This window comes from Dermacentor andersoni, chromosome 3 (assembly GCF_023375885.2).
Source record: "Dermacentor andersoni chromosome 3, qqDerAnde1_hic_scaffold, whole genome shotgun sequence".
Lineage (NCBI taxonomy): Eukaryota > Metazoa > Arthropoda > Arachnida > Ixodida > Ixodidae > Dermacentor > Dermacentor andersoni.
This window is the reverse complement of record NC_092816.1, coordinates 2,880,054-2,896,466: the sequence shown is the minus strand read 5'-3', so window position 1 is coordinate 2,896,466 and position 16,413 is coordinate 2,880,054. Positions and strand designations below refer to the sequence as shown.

Genomic DNA, 16,413 nt, shown 5'->3' with positions numbered 1-16,413 from the left:
GTGCACTACCAACAACCACTGCATCCTGTGCCATGTGGATCATGGAAGCATTGCTGCCACTGTGGAAACCAGCCCCGTCAAGCGACAGCGCCGGAGGCCAGTGCTTGCGTCTTGTTGGAGTCGCAATGGTTGCCTCTTGTGACACACGAACAAACTCCCACCACATCATGACGTTCAGACTGTTTGTCCTTTACCCTAATAGGAAATTAGAGATTATAGTTTAAGTGTTGGTGTGTTGTGTATGAATAGCTTGGATATAGATTTAGCAAGAGTTTACATATTTTTTGTAGTATTTCTTCGTAGTTTTTTTCTTACTCATATTGTGTTATAAATGCTTTTTTTTTCCCTATCGTGTGCACTTCGTATCCTGTCTGTCTTCAGAGCACCAAAATTCATGACATGAAGACTTGGAATTGAGAGGTATACAAGCAAATGGGAAGGCATCGTGAGGTGGTCCTGCCAAGTGTGTGGTCTGTTTGTGCGTGGCAAGGTCCCTCAGCCAGAAGGGGAAGAAGCTAATTCCTGCTGCGCCTGAGTATCCCTGTCGCCAGGTGGTGTCAGCAGCGACACTCATGCCGTCCCTTGTACTACTGTGCTGCTACACCGACTTCTCCCATAGCACGTGCTTGTGTGGAAGCCAAATTCGAGGAGATGCGAGAGTGAGAAGTGGCAGAGCCGAGCATCCTCACACATGGTATTGGTTTCTACGTTCAATTTAGTGGTCGCAAATGGAAGCAGCGCAGAAATCTCTTCAGCTTTCACCGCATTGCATTTCCAGAGTGAGACACTGTGTGCTGGTCATCACTAGCTGTGTGTGAGGTGTAGCAGTCTATCCTTACAGTGCCCAGCAAACATGTGGTGACCATGTCCACATTTTTGAGGCTCTGGGTACAAGAGCATAGCAGCGGTAACCTTGCATGATTTGTGTCAACGCGCAGGTGAGCAGCTGCTGTGCCAACAGGTGCAGCTGTTGCAGGAGTCTCGTCGGGCGGGGCTAACTCGGCTGGACAGCATTGCACTCTTCAAGCAGTGCCGCCGCTGGAGGGTTACCCACCGCCCTAAGCACACTGCCTTCACTGAGCTACTGGCACATATCAAGGTACCTGATATCTCTTATTCATTCGAGGAACAGGGACCACAGCATGCAAGTATTTTAAGTGCTTAAGTTGCATTCTGATGTTGCATGCCAGAAATCAGATCAAGTAATGTGGAGAGTTTCAGCTTCTGAGGCTCTGACAAACTTCAATCTGCACTTTTCGTTGTGGGCCACATTTGAAAAGTACTGCTTTAATCATAGGCAACTGTTTAATGAGCAGGGCTTTTCTGCAAGCATGCTTCTGGCATGCGCTTATCAACACAAATGATGATTCTTCTTTCTTCTCATTTGAATGGCATCAGCCCACAGTGGCAGTTTTCTGCATTTCATTTAAAAGCCAACTACAATGAAATTTCGAACCACATAGGAAGTCTAGTTACAGATAATGTAGGTATACAGCATCTTCTGTGCAAAATTTTGCATTTGACATGCGAGTGAATTCGAAGGCCTTGTAAAAATATAGATTCTTTTTTACCAAAACAGAAAGAAATGCCACCATTGCTATTGTCTAGAAATTATGTTAATTAAAACAAATTGCCAATACCATTAGTTCCAAGTCACAGCGTTAATTAAATGTGCCACTGCAGAAAATATATTACTATGCGGGGTGATCATCTATATGTTTTAAGAAATTTGTAAAAATTGCTTGCTGGATTGACGAGGGAACAAACGCGCGTTAATGACATCTTAGTTGAAATCAAGAAAAAGAAATGGGCATGGGCAGGACATGTAATGAGGAGGGAAGATAACCGATGGTCATTAAGGGTTACGGACTGGATTCCGAGGGAAGGGAAGCGTAGCAGGGGGCGACAGAAAGTTAGGTGGGCAGATGAGATAAGGAAGTTTGGAGGGTCAACATGGCCACAATTAGTACATGACCGGGGTAGTTGGAGAAGTATGGGAGAGGCCTTTGCCCTGCAGTGGGCGTAACCAGGCTGATGCTGATGCTGCTGATGCTTGCTGGATTATTTGAAGAGGCGGACATTACTCGCATGAGAAATCAAAACACATATTCAACTAATTAACAAAATGTAATGAACCAACTTTTCGGTTAATTACTTTAGTTGCATTCTGATGTTGCATGCCAGAAATCAGGTCAAGTAATGTGCAGAGTTGCAGCTGCTGAGGCTCTGACAAACTTCAATCTGCACTTTTCGTTGTGGGCCACATCTGAAAAGTACTGCTCTAATCATAGGCAATTGTTCAATGAGCAGGGCTTCCCTGCAAGCATGCTTCTGGCATGCTTGCATGTCACGGCACAAAAGTACAATTTAGTAATTGTAGTTGTAGCTGGTGAGTTTGCAAGGTGTGTCCACTCAGAGTTAATTTCTAGAATGACACCAGTTTGAAAATAGGTGTGAGCAAACTCGCCATAAAAATGCATAGTTGTTCCCCTTACTTTTTAACAAAACGTTCTTTTATGCATTGAAGCACAAAAGTAACTGAAACGCCCGTGTACTATTTATCTTATATGTATGATGTCTCGAAACTGGTGTCATCCTGGAAATTCATTTCAAGTAGATACATCTTTTAAACTCACCGGCTACGATTTGTAAATTTCAATATGTGCCACAAAGGAATTAATGAATAAGTTAAGTTCGGGGTGTCGTGACACCTCGGACTCGAGCATATGGGGATTGGGCCTAGCCGTGTATGGCTTAGTCGTGTCCGGACCTCGAAGGCCCCTCAGCGGAGGCAACATACCGTATTTATTCGCATAACGATCGCACTCGCGTAATGATCGCACCCCTGAATTTTGTTGTCAGAATTCGCTTTTTTATTTCCCATGTAATGATCGCACCCCGAACTTGCCGAAGCGATATGTCGTCTGCCAAGTCTAGCTAATAATCATCGCACTATCTTTCGAATGCTATGCGAACGACTCTTCAAAACAAACCAAGCAGTCGGCACGCACCAACCATTCTCAAGCAGATGCCCCATTTCATTCCTTTCATCACTTTCCGCACTTCCGTGACAAAAAAAAAAAAAAAGAAGGCTACAACCAAACTCACCTTTATTATGTCTGTGCTTTATAATGGCTATAGTCAACAACAACAACAACAACAACAAGAAAGGCACCTTTCGATTCTTCTCGTCTGCACTCGAGGGCAGGCAACAAATCGCAAGCGAAAATGGTAGCAGCCACGTTTACACTGATACGTTAGAAGTGTACCCTATTCATACGCCGACGCTTGTAACATGGCCACGATATTCACCCACCCTTAGCGGAAACGTGCCGTATTAGGATTGTAGTGAAGACAAATGCCGCAGTTTCCGCAGCATGTCTGCTATGTGTTCCTATGTCACTGGCAGCTAAGCGTGTCCATCTGTTTCTGTCCCCTCAAAGTGAACATGACTACATTATTGCCGCAAACTTGCCGATATTAACAATAATATTCATTACTGATACGGAAGAAACTGTTTCAATGCACGTAATGTACTCACAAGAAAAAAAAAAAATCGCGTTCGGCGCGTTCGGATTGCTCCGCCGGCCTCCATCTTTGTTTTGGTGTCCTGCACTACATACAGGGGCAGCTGCCTATTTGTTAAGTTGCGTAATGATCGCACCCCTGAATTTGCGTCAACTTTTTTTGACAAAAAAGTGCGATCATTATGTGAGTAAATACGGTATTAGAGAACTACTACACAAACACAATCCCAAGTTGCTGTGTGTTCAGGAGACACATATGAAACCTACACACACAAACTTTCTCCGCAATTACTTCATCTTCCGAAGAGACCGCGATGAGGCTAACGCCTCTGGTGGAGTAGCAATAATAGCGGACAAGTCTGTAGCTTGCCGACACGTCGCCCTTCAGATGACCCTTGAGGCAGTGGCAGTTCGGGCCATTCTCTTTAATAAATTAATCACTGTCTGTTCTATTTATATACCCCCGAACCATCACCTCAAAAAAACAGACTTTTACAATCTTATTATCCAACTTCCCGAACCTTGCATACTCCCAAAAACATGGAAACAGGCGGACGTATTCTTTATTCCCAAGCCAGGCAAAGTACCCAGCTTGAACAACATGCGACCAATCTCCCTCACCTCGTGTGTAGGGAAATTGATGGAGCATGTTGTTCAAACGAGACTGACCAGGTACATGGAGGAGAATGATCTGTGGCCGCATGAAATGGTTGGATTCAGGCCAGGGGTCAGTACACACGATGTCATGCTTAGACTTAAGCATGATATCCTAGACCGATACGACTCAACTGACACCAGGGCGATCCTAGGTCTCGACCTCACCAAGGCATTTGACAACGTTAGCCATAAGGCTATCTTGGTAGGCCTCGAAGAGGTAGGTGTGGGACACGGGGTATATGCATACGCCAAAGACTTTCTGTCACAGAGGGAGGCGAATATAAAATTTCTCGATGTAAAATCTCCTTCCATCACACTTGGAAGCAAGGGAACCTCGCAAGGGTCAGTGCTCTCACCCTTCCTATTCAACATAGCGATGAGGGGTCTCCGGGCGGAACTCAATAAAATTAAATCGATTAAATTTAGCATGTACGCGGATGATATCAACATCTGGGTTAACAGTGGGAGTGACGCAGCCATCGAACTTGAACTAAAGATAGCGGCGAATATGGTGGAAGAGTATGCGGCCAGCAGAGGCTTGGCGTGCTCGCCACAGAAATCGGAGCTGTTAATCATTGAGCCAAAATATCAAAGGAGACACGCTGGAAGCAGCAGACCCATCACTGTTTTCGTAAACGGAAATGAGGTTCCCAAGGTGGAGGAAATAAGAATTCTGGGCATGTATATCCAGAGAAATGGATGCAACCTCACGACAATCAAAAAGCTAGAAGGATACGCGGCGCAGGTCACGGGGATCTTAAGGAGAATTTCACTCAAAGGCAGGGGCCTCAAAGAGAACAGCCTCCTCAGACTCATGCAAGCCTTTATTACCAGCCGTATAGCGTATGCCACACCGTATCTTGTGTTTAGACGAGAAGAAAAGGATAAAATAGATGCGATCATTAGGAAGAGCGTTAAGAGAGCCCTAGGGCTCCCAGACTCGACCTCGACAGACGTCCTCCTCAAAATGGGGGTTCACAACACGCTAGTTGAACTCACTGAGGCAGTACGAGTGTCTCAGTTGGAAAGATTAGGCCAGTCTAAAACAGGGAGAAAAATCATGGAATGGGTAGGAATTCAATGTGACAGGGGTGCCCCGACTGACAAGAAAGACATTCCGTTGGACGTGCCTAAGCGCTTCCGAATCGCCCCCCTACCTAAAAATATGCATCCTATCTACAACAAAGAGAGGAGAGCTCACAGGGCTAAGGCTCTAGTAAATAAACTTAAAGACACACCGGCGCATAACGTAGCGTACGTGGACGCCGCTTGTGGCAGAGACGGGGCTGCGGTATCGACGGTGGTTGATGGCGACGGGTGCGTTAAGACAGCGTGCTCCACGTGCACGAGGGATGCCTGTACAGCCGAGGAGGTTGCAGTAGCGCTCGCTTGTGCGGGTACAAAAGCGGGAGTAATATTATGCGATAACAAATTAGCTATCCGAAATTTCAACAAAGGGAGAATCTCGGAAGAAGCCCTCCACATTCTACTCGAAAACCCTCCCAGGAGGGACATAACTTTTATTTGGGTACCGGCCCATGAAGAAGTCCCAGGCAACGAAGCCGCTCACGAGCTCGCCCGAGCACTCTACCACCGGGCAACTCTAGAGCAGCCAGTTCCAGGGATAAAAGATAGCATGATCACGTACAGGGAAATTGTCGATCACTACAAAGCTGAAAGAAGAATCTTTCTGCCTCCGCATCGGTCTCTCTCTCTGGAGGACGCTCGCATTTGGCGACGCCTCCAGGGAAACAATTATACATCACCACATTGGATCTACTTAACACAGACGAGGGACTATAACGACGCCCTCTGCAAAATTTGTAAGCAAAAAGGTACGCTAGACTATATAATATGGGAGTGTGCTGGCTCCCCAGGGGCCAAGGAAAACATTGACAGTAGAGAAGCCTGGGAGGCCTTGCTCCAGAGCGAGGCTGAAGACGACCAGCGTCGAGCAATCCGCCTGGCCGTTGAGGCCGTGAAGACTCACCGTCCTCAATGCGCGGGGACTGCTTTGTCGTCCCCCCCTACCTACCGTAAAAACCGGAATATAGGTCGAACTTTTTTTCGAAAAACCATTGGGAAAAGTCGACCCTCGACTTATATACCGGACATTGGCGGAAAAACTACGGAAGTCTTGCAACAATGGGCGGATGAAGTAAACAGCCGCCTTCGCCATCGCTATCATCAGCAGCGCGGCGTTGGTTCTTTATTCTATGGCGTGGCGACATTGTGGCACCGGCATTTTGCGTTTCCACTGTCGCAAAGTTATATTAATTAAAGGCTGCATTTTCATTTTGTTTCAAAATGAGCGGAAGCCGACGTCAATTCACCGTCGCCTTCAAGAAAAAGGCGATTGAGTACGCGGAAGCCCACGGCAACCTGGCAGCACAGCGCGAACTTGGAGTATCCGAAAATAGCATTCAGTAGTGGCGGAGGTAAAAGCAACGTATTACAACTTGCAGCAACCAAAAGAAAACGTCGTTTCGTGGCCGGATCGCAGCGGACTGCAGAACTGGAAGGCAAGGTTGCGGAGTCCGTCCGAGAGCTACGTGTAAGATCGCTGCCTGTTGTCGAATGCATTCGTTTGAAAGCGGTAGAGATCGCACGCGCCTATGGACTGGACAGCGAGAAGCACTCGTCATCCGACTCTGTTCAAACGTGTTGCTCTGATTCGGAGTAGCGCTTGCGGACTTCGTGCCCTTCTGTGTACTGTACACCCGACGAATTTTTAACAGTATCGCGCGACCGTCGACCCGCGTATTTGTCAGCACCTTTTATCATCACGGCACGGAGCGGCGAAATAGCGAAAGTAAGGGCATGTGTACACATGCTCGTATCTCGTTTGTTTCGCTGCTCATCGCCGTTAATACGGTGTTGACAAGCACGCGGGTCGATGGTCGCGCGATACCGCTAAAAACATGGCCAGGTGCACATGCGAGCAGCATTTAAATAAATACTGTCACCATTGTGCAACCCGCTGAGTCGCATTTGTTTATCGGTAAGGGTGTCATGTCTTTCGGTACTTTTGCCACTGAAAAAGTTTTTTTTTTTTTTCATTTTTAGAATTCGTTAGTTGGGGGATCGACCTATATTCTGGTCCGACCTATAGTCCGGTTTTTACGGTATGTGTAGGTTAAGAGGCGGGCACCCCAGCTTGGTGGAACAATAAAGTTTTCAATCAACATACTTGTGGGAGATTTTAATGCTCACCACACGATGTGGGGAGACCCACGATGCGACGCGAGAGGTCGATTAGTAGAAAACTTCTTAGTAAACACGGGAACATGCCTCTTCAATAAAAACGAACCGACTTATTATAATATGTATCACCACTCACATTCTTCCATAGACCTATCTATCGGCTCCGCAGATCTTTTCCCTTACCTAGAGTGGAGTGTTATTAAAAATCCGTACGGAAGTGACCATTTTCCAATACTTTTAAACTTAATTGAAGAACATCAATGCCCTTCATATACGCCTCGGTGGAAGCTAGCTTCTGCCGACTGGGAGCATTTTAAGGAATCGACCCACCTATCACGAGATTTTATCACCGATTTTAGTAATGATGACGCGGTAGCGTATTTTATCGCTTTTATTATCGAGGCAGCGAATAACTTCATCCCACAATCAAGGGGCACCTCATCCAAAAGACGAGTTCCATGGTGGAATGAGGAATGCAAGGAGGCGCGGAAAAAACAAAATAAAGCGTGGGGCATACTGCGCCGATACCCCACTCCAGAAAATTTGATAAAATTTAAAAACAATAAATCGCAGGGAAGGCGGACGCGAAGGCAAGCAAAGAAGATAAGCTGGGATAGATCCTTGTCCGGCATTAACTCCTACACACAGGAGGCAAAAGTATGGAACGGGCTGAGGAGACTAAAGGGAACAGAATTTCAGCCATTGCCCCTTGTTGATAAAGAAGGAAACAAGTTGGAAGACCAGGCTAATGCTCTTGGTGAACACTTCGAGCGCGTGTCTAGCTCCACTCAGTATTCGGAGAACTTTCTTAAGCATAAATCAATAGAAGAACTTCAGCCACTGAATCGGAAATCCACCCCAAACGATCCTTATAATCGTCCTTTTACGATTGCAGAACTTAAAGCTTCCTTGTCAGTATGTTGAAGCTCTGCGCCGGGCCCCGATAGAATCATGTATGATATGCTTAAGCACCTACACTCTGACACACAAATCACGCTACTTACACTTCTCAATACTATCTGGGCTGCTGGTTATCTCCCATCAAAGTGGAAGGAGGCTATTGTGATCCCTGTTTTAAAGCATGGTAAAGACACTTCATTGCTTACTAGCCACCGTCCTATAGCGCTTACAAGCTGCCTCTGTAAGCTTTTCGAAAGAATGATCAATCGCCGTCTCATACATCTCCTAGAGTCCAGTAAAATGCTTGACCCATTTCAATGTGGTTTTCGGGAAGGGCGATCTACAACCGACCATCTCGTGTACATCGAAGCGAGCATTCGCGATGCCTTCGTGCACAATCTTTTCTATCTGTGTTTCTGGATATGGAAAAAGCGTACGACACAACCTGGCGGTACGGTATCCTGCGCGATCTTTCGGCGCTGGGCATCCGTGGCAATATGTTAACTATTATAGAGAGCTACCTAGAGAACCGTACATTTCGGGTGAAAATAGGTCCTGCACTGTCGCGTACATTCATACAGGAAACTGGGGTACCCCAGGGTGGAGTACTCAGCTGCACGCTCTTTGTCGTAAAGATGAACACGCTTCGGGCATCATTACCACCAGCTATTTTTTATTCCGTCTACGTAGATGATATACAAATAGGTTTCAAATCCTGCAACCTCACAGTCTGCGAGAGACAGGTACAGCAGGCCCTAAACAAGGTGTCCATGTGGGCAGACCAAAATGGATTTAAAATCAACCCCCACAAAAGTTCCTGTGTTCTCTTCACAAGAAAGAGAGGCCTGGTCCCAGACCCTTTTCTAGAACTGGGGGACAACAAATTCCTTTTAACATAGAACACAAATTTCTAGGTGTTATACTTGACTCCAAGCTTACATTCATTTCACACATAAAATGTCTAAAAACAAGATGTCTAAAAACAATGAACCTACGTAAAATCCTATCCCACACAACATGGGGTAGTGACAGGAAATGCCTGTTGAATCTTTACAGGAGCCTAGTTCGATCACGAATAGACTATGGTTCCGTAGTATATCAGTCTGCCGCCCCGAGCGCGCTAAAGATGTTAGACCCCGTTCACCATCTGGGAATCCGCCTGGCCACTGGCGCATTTAGAACAAGCCCTGTTGAAAGTTTGTATGTCGAGTCCGATGAGTGGTCACTCCATTTTCGGAGAACATACATCAGCTTTAACTATTTTCTGAAAGTGCGCTCTAATAAGGAACATCCGTGTTTCACAACCTTTAACGACTTGACGTGTGAAACACTTTTTCGTAATAGACCCTCTATGAGATTACCTTTCTCACTGCATGTAAGAGAACTTGGCGAAGAAATGGACGTCCCATTTCTCGAACATCGCCTAATGCCTGCAGGTAAGCTATTACCGCCCTGGCAGTGGCAGGTGATAGAATGTGACGTATCCTTTGTAAAGGTCACAAAGCACGCTCCTGAGCTTGAAATTTCCATGCATTTCCGTGAGCTTCAATCGAAGTACTCCTGCTCTGAATTTTACACAGACGCATCAAAATCACATGCTGGAGTATCCTACGCTGCTGTTGGTCCCTCTTTTACTGAATCTGACGTGTTGAACCCTATAACAAGTATCTTCACTGCAGAAGTCTACGCAGTACTGTGTGCAGTAAAACATATAAAGAAACTTAAACTCGACAAAGCCATCATATTCACAGACTCGTTAAGTCTTGTAAAAGCACTCATTTCTTTTCAAAAGCATACGAATCCTGTCTTCAATGAACTCTACTCACTCTTATGTAACATGTACCTATCACATAGGCATGTAGTAATATGCTGGGTTCCTGGCCATAGAGGAATCGAGGGAAATGTGCTTGCCGACGAGATCGCCAAATCAACAGCATCGCAAGGCATTCGTTCTGCTGCTGTCCCTGCCACAGACATGAAGCCTTTCCTAAGAAACAAACTCCGAAGCCACTGGCAATGCTTGTGGGACGCAGAAACAAGTAATAAGCTTCACCTAATTAAGCCGAAGTTAGGTTCCTGGCTCCCAACTACGAAAATACGAAGAACCGATGTCCTATTCACTAGACTGAGAATAGGACACACATTTGGCACTCACAACTTTCTCTTAACCGGTAACGAGCCTCCAACCTGTGGTAGATGTGGCGACCGGTTGACCGTTCTCCATGTCTTCCTGGAGTGCCGGGAAGCCGAAAGAGACAGGAGAAAACATTTCCCTTTTGCATATAGTCATTGTATTCCCCTGCATCTGGCTATGTTCTTTGGTGACGAACCGCTTTTTAAGACCAAAGCAGTCCTCGCCTTTTTGAAAGACGTTGTGCTCCATGTCACAAGCCCATTAATTTCATAGCGCATCCTCTTTCCAGAGGATGCTGCTACGATAGTTTTCTTTGTGAAGCACATGCCTCTAAGCCCTTGGCTTTCAAGGGCTCTGGTGAGGCAGTAGTGCTCTAGACAATTTTAGCACCTCACAGACTTTATATATTGCATCATTCTTTCTTTATGCATTCTAATCTTCATAGTACACGTCAATAATCATTCCCATAATTTTACAACACGTAGATTTTATGGAATATATATCAACTCTTTTAGGCCTTTTACAGCCACGTCACATTAAGTTCACAGAACACATCAGTCCACTGCGAACTCATTAACACTAGCATGGCGCTCTTTGGCCACACCTGGTCCTTGCGCCATTAAACATCATATATTAATTCATTCATTCTTTGGCCCTAGCTTCACGCAGATGGCACACCTGGATTGAGCCAGCCGGGCGAAATCGGTAGTCACCTGTAGCCTTTTTTTATTGCTCTCCACGCTCTTTAAAATTGTATTTTATTTATAATCTTTTCGGTCTCCTCATTTCATTTCAGTTTCTCAAATTTCCGGTGGCAAGGGTTAACCTGGTGTAACCTATTCCCCCTTGGGCATGTGATATTAGGTTTAATGATCTACATCTGGTGCATGCAAGTCTCTCTTCAGAGGCATTGTAGCGTCCTCTGGGTTCCATGGTGGGTGGATACCATCGCTGCCAAAAAAATATGACCCTTTATGGCTTCAACTTCTTTTCCAGTGCTACCTTATCGTTCTCTTTAAAAAAGAGGATTCACTGATGGAATGTTTGCTTTCCTTAACCATGTCAAATAAAGCTTTCCGAGATTTCATGTCTTTCACATTCAAAACCCCCGACAAGACTGTAAGAACTCTCTCACCATTTCTTGTTGCCAAATGTTAAACAGGCACTACAGGACCCGGCTACAAGGTAACCAAGATGGCAAGTGGTGGCCTCCTCCTTGAGGTGCGCCACAAGCTTCAGTATGAAAAACTTTTCCAAACTTGTGCCGTTCACAAAATTGACCTTGTAGATCTGAGTGAAAGTGAACTTCGTGAAGGATGGAAGGACCAGGATATCATCAATATGCAAAGAATTAAACTAAGTGGGACAACACAGGAATTCCTACCAAAGATCCGATCTTGACCTTTGCCCCCAGTGATATGCTGTTAAGGAACTCTTATATAAACTGAAGCCAAAGGTGCTGTGTATCAAAGAAGCATGTTTAACACCTGCGCAAACTTTCTATTGCAGTATGTGCGTAGCATTCATAGTCAATAAGAATTTAGCATGTCAGCTTTCAGAAATCTAAACGCGTTTTGAGGCAGTTGTAGTTCGAGCCCTAATGTTTGGAAAATTAATTACAATATCTTCTCTATATGTACTGCCTAGTTATCGACACCGAACAACAGAACATCAGGAATTAACAGATGACCTGCCTAAACCTGACATACTGGTTGGCAACTTTAACACACACAGTATTCTTTGGGCAGAGTCTGTGTGTGTTGCTTAAAGAGGTTGCTTAAACGAACAATTCATTTTCTTTTCAGGCACATGCCTTTTAAACAAGAAAGAGACAACACTTTACAGCCTTCTGCATAACACACACAGCTCCATAGACTTAAGTATGATATCCTGGTGACATTAGTGCCCCACTTACTGTATTTACTCAAATCTAACGCACACTTTCTTTCTGATAAAATGGGTCAAAAAATTGTGTGCGCGTTAGAATCGAGTACGACCCTAAATCCGCGTTACCATATCGCCATCGGCATTTCAAAATGGCCACCTCGTACGCGCTTTGAGCCTAGCTGCCGTAGCTTCCTTCATGTGTTGCAGTATGTGTGCGTAGGCAATGCCTCCTTTGGCTTAGGTTAGTACACTGTCCGTCTTCTCGTTTTCTGCGTTTGCTCTATCAGCATGGAAGTGCCAACTGCAAAGACATGTAGAGATCATCAAGATGCCACAATTAAAAGGAAAGTGATCACGCGTGTGGAAGCGGACGGAAATCGGGCCGCATCATGGGCGTTCGGAGTTCCCAAAACTTGAGTGCAGGACTAGCTCAAAAAATTTGGAGGATGCTTAAGCTTCGCCTTTAAGAGTAGAACGCGATAGCATTCAGAGATCCCTGACTGCTTCTCACGCTTCCTGGCAACTGGAGTGTATGTAACTGTGATGTTTATCTGAAACCGCTTGCCGCGAACGCCATGCACGAAGGCGATCTTTGTGGTGGAACCACGGCCTCTTGTGTGGGCCACTATGTGGCGGAGGCGAGCGCCAGCTGGAGTTAATGCAAGGAACCAGGCGTGTCACTCCGTGGCCTCCAAGACAACCACCGTGCGAAATGGTGGACGCTGCGATCGGTCTGTGAATGCCGTGGCCGGTTTGTGTGTGTGAAGGGGTATCTTTGAGTTTTTGCATAACAGAATTACGTTTTCTCGTATAGTCAAATTACAATCCGAGAGCTATCATGTCTGTAGGTTGTTTGCAAGTCATAGTTGTCACGATCCGCCCGTGTTCGTGAACAGGAGAGGGCTCAAGGCACCCTCCGTTAGATGGACGCTTCACAGCGAGGTGGTGATGAACGATGACTGACCCCCAAGCAGCTGTGCTCGTCGGTGTTTATTGCGGTGCGGTGACCAATGTTTCCTACTGAGCCTGGCAGGTCACCGAACCTGGTGGGCCAACGAAGATTATGCCCGAGGGGGTATCGCATGCTTGTTACACCCCCTTACCCCCAGTTTGTTTGTTAATTAAAATAAACAAACGTCCAAGTTCAGAGCATAAGGCTCTGCCACCATCCTAGCCGGGTCAACGGTGCCTGCTACTACACAGGCGAGGAACGGTCCGATGGCCTCGGCTGTCGAGTACTCCGCGCGGCACCGGGGTTGACGGGCCGGGTGTGGCAACACCGAGTGCTGCCTGAGACAGCCTCGCTCCATCCGGAGGGTCCGCAGTGGGTGGCCTTGCGAGTGGTGACGGGCTCGACACCGGCCCAACAGGCGCCGCACCACTGGCAATGCTTGCCACCTCCGAGGTGGGCAGTGCTCCGCTGGAAGTGATTGGTGCTGCCGCTAGTCCTTCTGTGGGCTGGAACTCGGAAGTGGCAGTCGAGGGTGCTGGCCAGGTCTCGAGGCGAGACCTAACATGTTCGGCGTGTCTGTGCCACGTGGCCCTGTCTGGCGTGCGGACGAGCAGCGATGAGGCGCTGGCCGGAGCCACCACTTGTCCGTCGGACCAGGGCGAGCCAGGACGAAAGTTCTTGGTGAAAACTGGAGCTCCCAACTCTGGCAAAGGCCCGGGACCGCACCCTCGGTCAGCAGCCAGCTTCTGCTTCAGCTGCTTCAAGAGCACTGTGGATCGGAGGTCTGGATGCAAGATGTCCCAGGGTGTCTTGACCATCCGACCCAGCGGGAGCTCACAGGGGGCACGGCCAGTGACATCGTGGGGCGTGGTCCGGTACTGAAATAGTATCCGGGCAATCTGTGTCCGGAAATCCCCAGTCTGGCTCTTCTTGAGCTTGACTTTGATGGTTTGCACCACCCGCTCGGCTGCACCATTTGAAGCAGGGTGGTACGACAGAATCATCCGGCGGATTCCGTTCTTCGTCAGCCAGGCCATGTACTCTGCGCTGGCAAAAGCAGGACCATTGTCGGACACCATGACGTCCGGCAACCCCTGGGTGGTGAAGGCCTGTCGCAGTGCCGCGATGGTCGTGCCTGCTGATGAAGTGGTGACAGGTAGAACCTCCACCCGCTTCGAAAAGGCGTCCACCACTACCAGGACGTAATGGCCCTTGAAGGGTCCCCCAAGATCCCCATGTAGGCGGGACCAGGGTCTCTGTGGGAACGGCCAGGGGGTGATTTCCACATGACGTGAAGCCTGCCGATTCTCCTGGCAGATATGGCGGCTCTGCACCATTTGAGTGATGTCCTTGTCCAGGCCAGGCCACCAAACATGGGACTGAGCTGCCATTTTGGTCTATTCCACGCCAGGATGACCTGCGTGCAGCAACTGCAGGAACCTGGACCGGAGACTTTGTGGGATCACCACCCTGGAACCCCACAGTAGGCAGCCCTGCTGCAAGCTCAGCTTAGTGGCCTTGGGGCTATAGGCCTGCTGAACCAATTCCTCCCCACGGGACACTGCCTTGACCACCTGAGACAGGATTGGGTCCCTGCTGGTCGCTTGCGATACCGCAGATTTGGAGAGTACCTCCGAGTATGTGTGCTCCAGCATGAACACTTCAGCAGGTTCCGGAACAGCATTAGGCACCTCTGGCAGGGGCAGGCGGCTCAGGGCATTAACAGGTCCCACGTCCTTTCCCGGACAGTAAACCAGCTGGTAACTAAGCTGCCAGCCTCAAGGCCCAGCGTACCACTCGAGGTGATGCCTGCACGGGAACTGCCTTGTCAGGTCCCAGCAGCCCCAACAACGGCTTGTGATCCGTGACCGCTGCAAACATCCGGTTCCACAGATACTGGTGGAAGCGTTTGACACCGAACATGAGGGCCAAGTCTTCCTTGTCCAGCTGGCTGTAGCATTGCTCTGCAGCATGAAGCAAATGACACAGGGCGTTCCTGGCTATCTTTGTCCTAGTGCGCCTGGACAGCTCCCGTGCCATACGGCGACGCATCTACGGTCAGGACGACAGGCTTGGCAGGATCGAAGTGTACCAGCACTGGAGCCTTAGTGATTAGCTCCTTGCTGCACTGGACGGCCCAGTCCTGTTCCTCCTTCCAAACCCATTGCTGACCATCTTGAAGCAGAAGATGGAGCGGCTGCAGATGCGCCAACAGGTTCGGCAGAAAACTCCTGTAGACGTTGATGAGGCCGAGGTAGCTCTGACGCTCCTTCTTGTTCTGGGGCTTAGGCGCTTTGAGCACAGCATCAGCTTTGCATGGAGCCAGGGCTGGGCCAGCCTGGGAAATGACATGTCCCAAGTACTCAACATTGGGGGCCAGGAAAATGCACTTTTCCAGCTTGAGCTTAAGGCCGGCATCCTGCAGCCGTGCCATGTGGTTCCTGTCAGTTCCCTTCAGGTGGTCCTCGTCGTCGCTGCCAGTGCAGGATGTCGTCCAAGTACACCTCCACGTACCTCATGCCCCTAAAGTTGTTGTCCATCTCCCTCTAAAATATGACTGGGACTGAGGCCACGCCAAACATCAAGCGCGTGTACTGGAAGAGCCCCAAAGTTGTCTATATTGTGACATACTTCCAGGAGGCATCCTGGAGCATCAGCTGCTGGTAAGCATCTCTGAGGTCGAGCTTGGTAAACTTCTGTCCACCGGACAACGCTGACCAGAGATCTTCAATCCGGGGCAGCGGGTACTTCTCGACAATAGCGACGGGGTCGATGGTAACCTTGAAATCCCCGCAGATCCTGACACTGCCATCTTGCTTAAGGACTGGTACGATAGGAGCGGCCCATTCAGATGTCTTGATGGGCACCAGGATGCCCTTTCGCTGTAACCGTTGCAGCTCCTGGGTGACCCCGTCCTTCAGGGTGAATGGCACTGGCGAGGCTTGAAAAAACGTGGCCGGGCTCCCTCAGCTACATAGATGCCAGTCGTCGTGCCGATGAATGTGCCTGTCCCTGGCTGGAACAGGGACTTGAACTCGGTCAGGAAACTGGGGATGTCTTTCACCACGTGCAGGCTGGCTTCCTGGTACTCTGACAGACAAACACCCAGTGCATGAATCCAGTTTTGGCCCAGCAGCGTCGGCGACGACCCC

At 48.1% G+C, this 16,413-nt stretch overlaps 1 protein-coding gene across 6 annotated transcripts in view; it reads left to right on the top strand.

Annotated features, from left to right (window-relative positions):
- Positions 1-16,413, top strand: part of Ada2a (Transcriptional adapter 2A) — a 134,395-nt gene that overhangs the window by 88,284 nt on the left and 29,698 nt on the right. For all 6 annotated transcript variants that reach the window (XM_055065679.2, XM_050169422.3, XM_072287043.1 and 3 more), the window contains one exon: positions 939-1,099. In XM_055065679.2, coding sequence (XP_054921654.1) covers positions 939-1,099 — 161 coding nt within the window. The remainder of the gene's footprint in view (positions 1-938; positions 1,100-16,413) is intronic.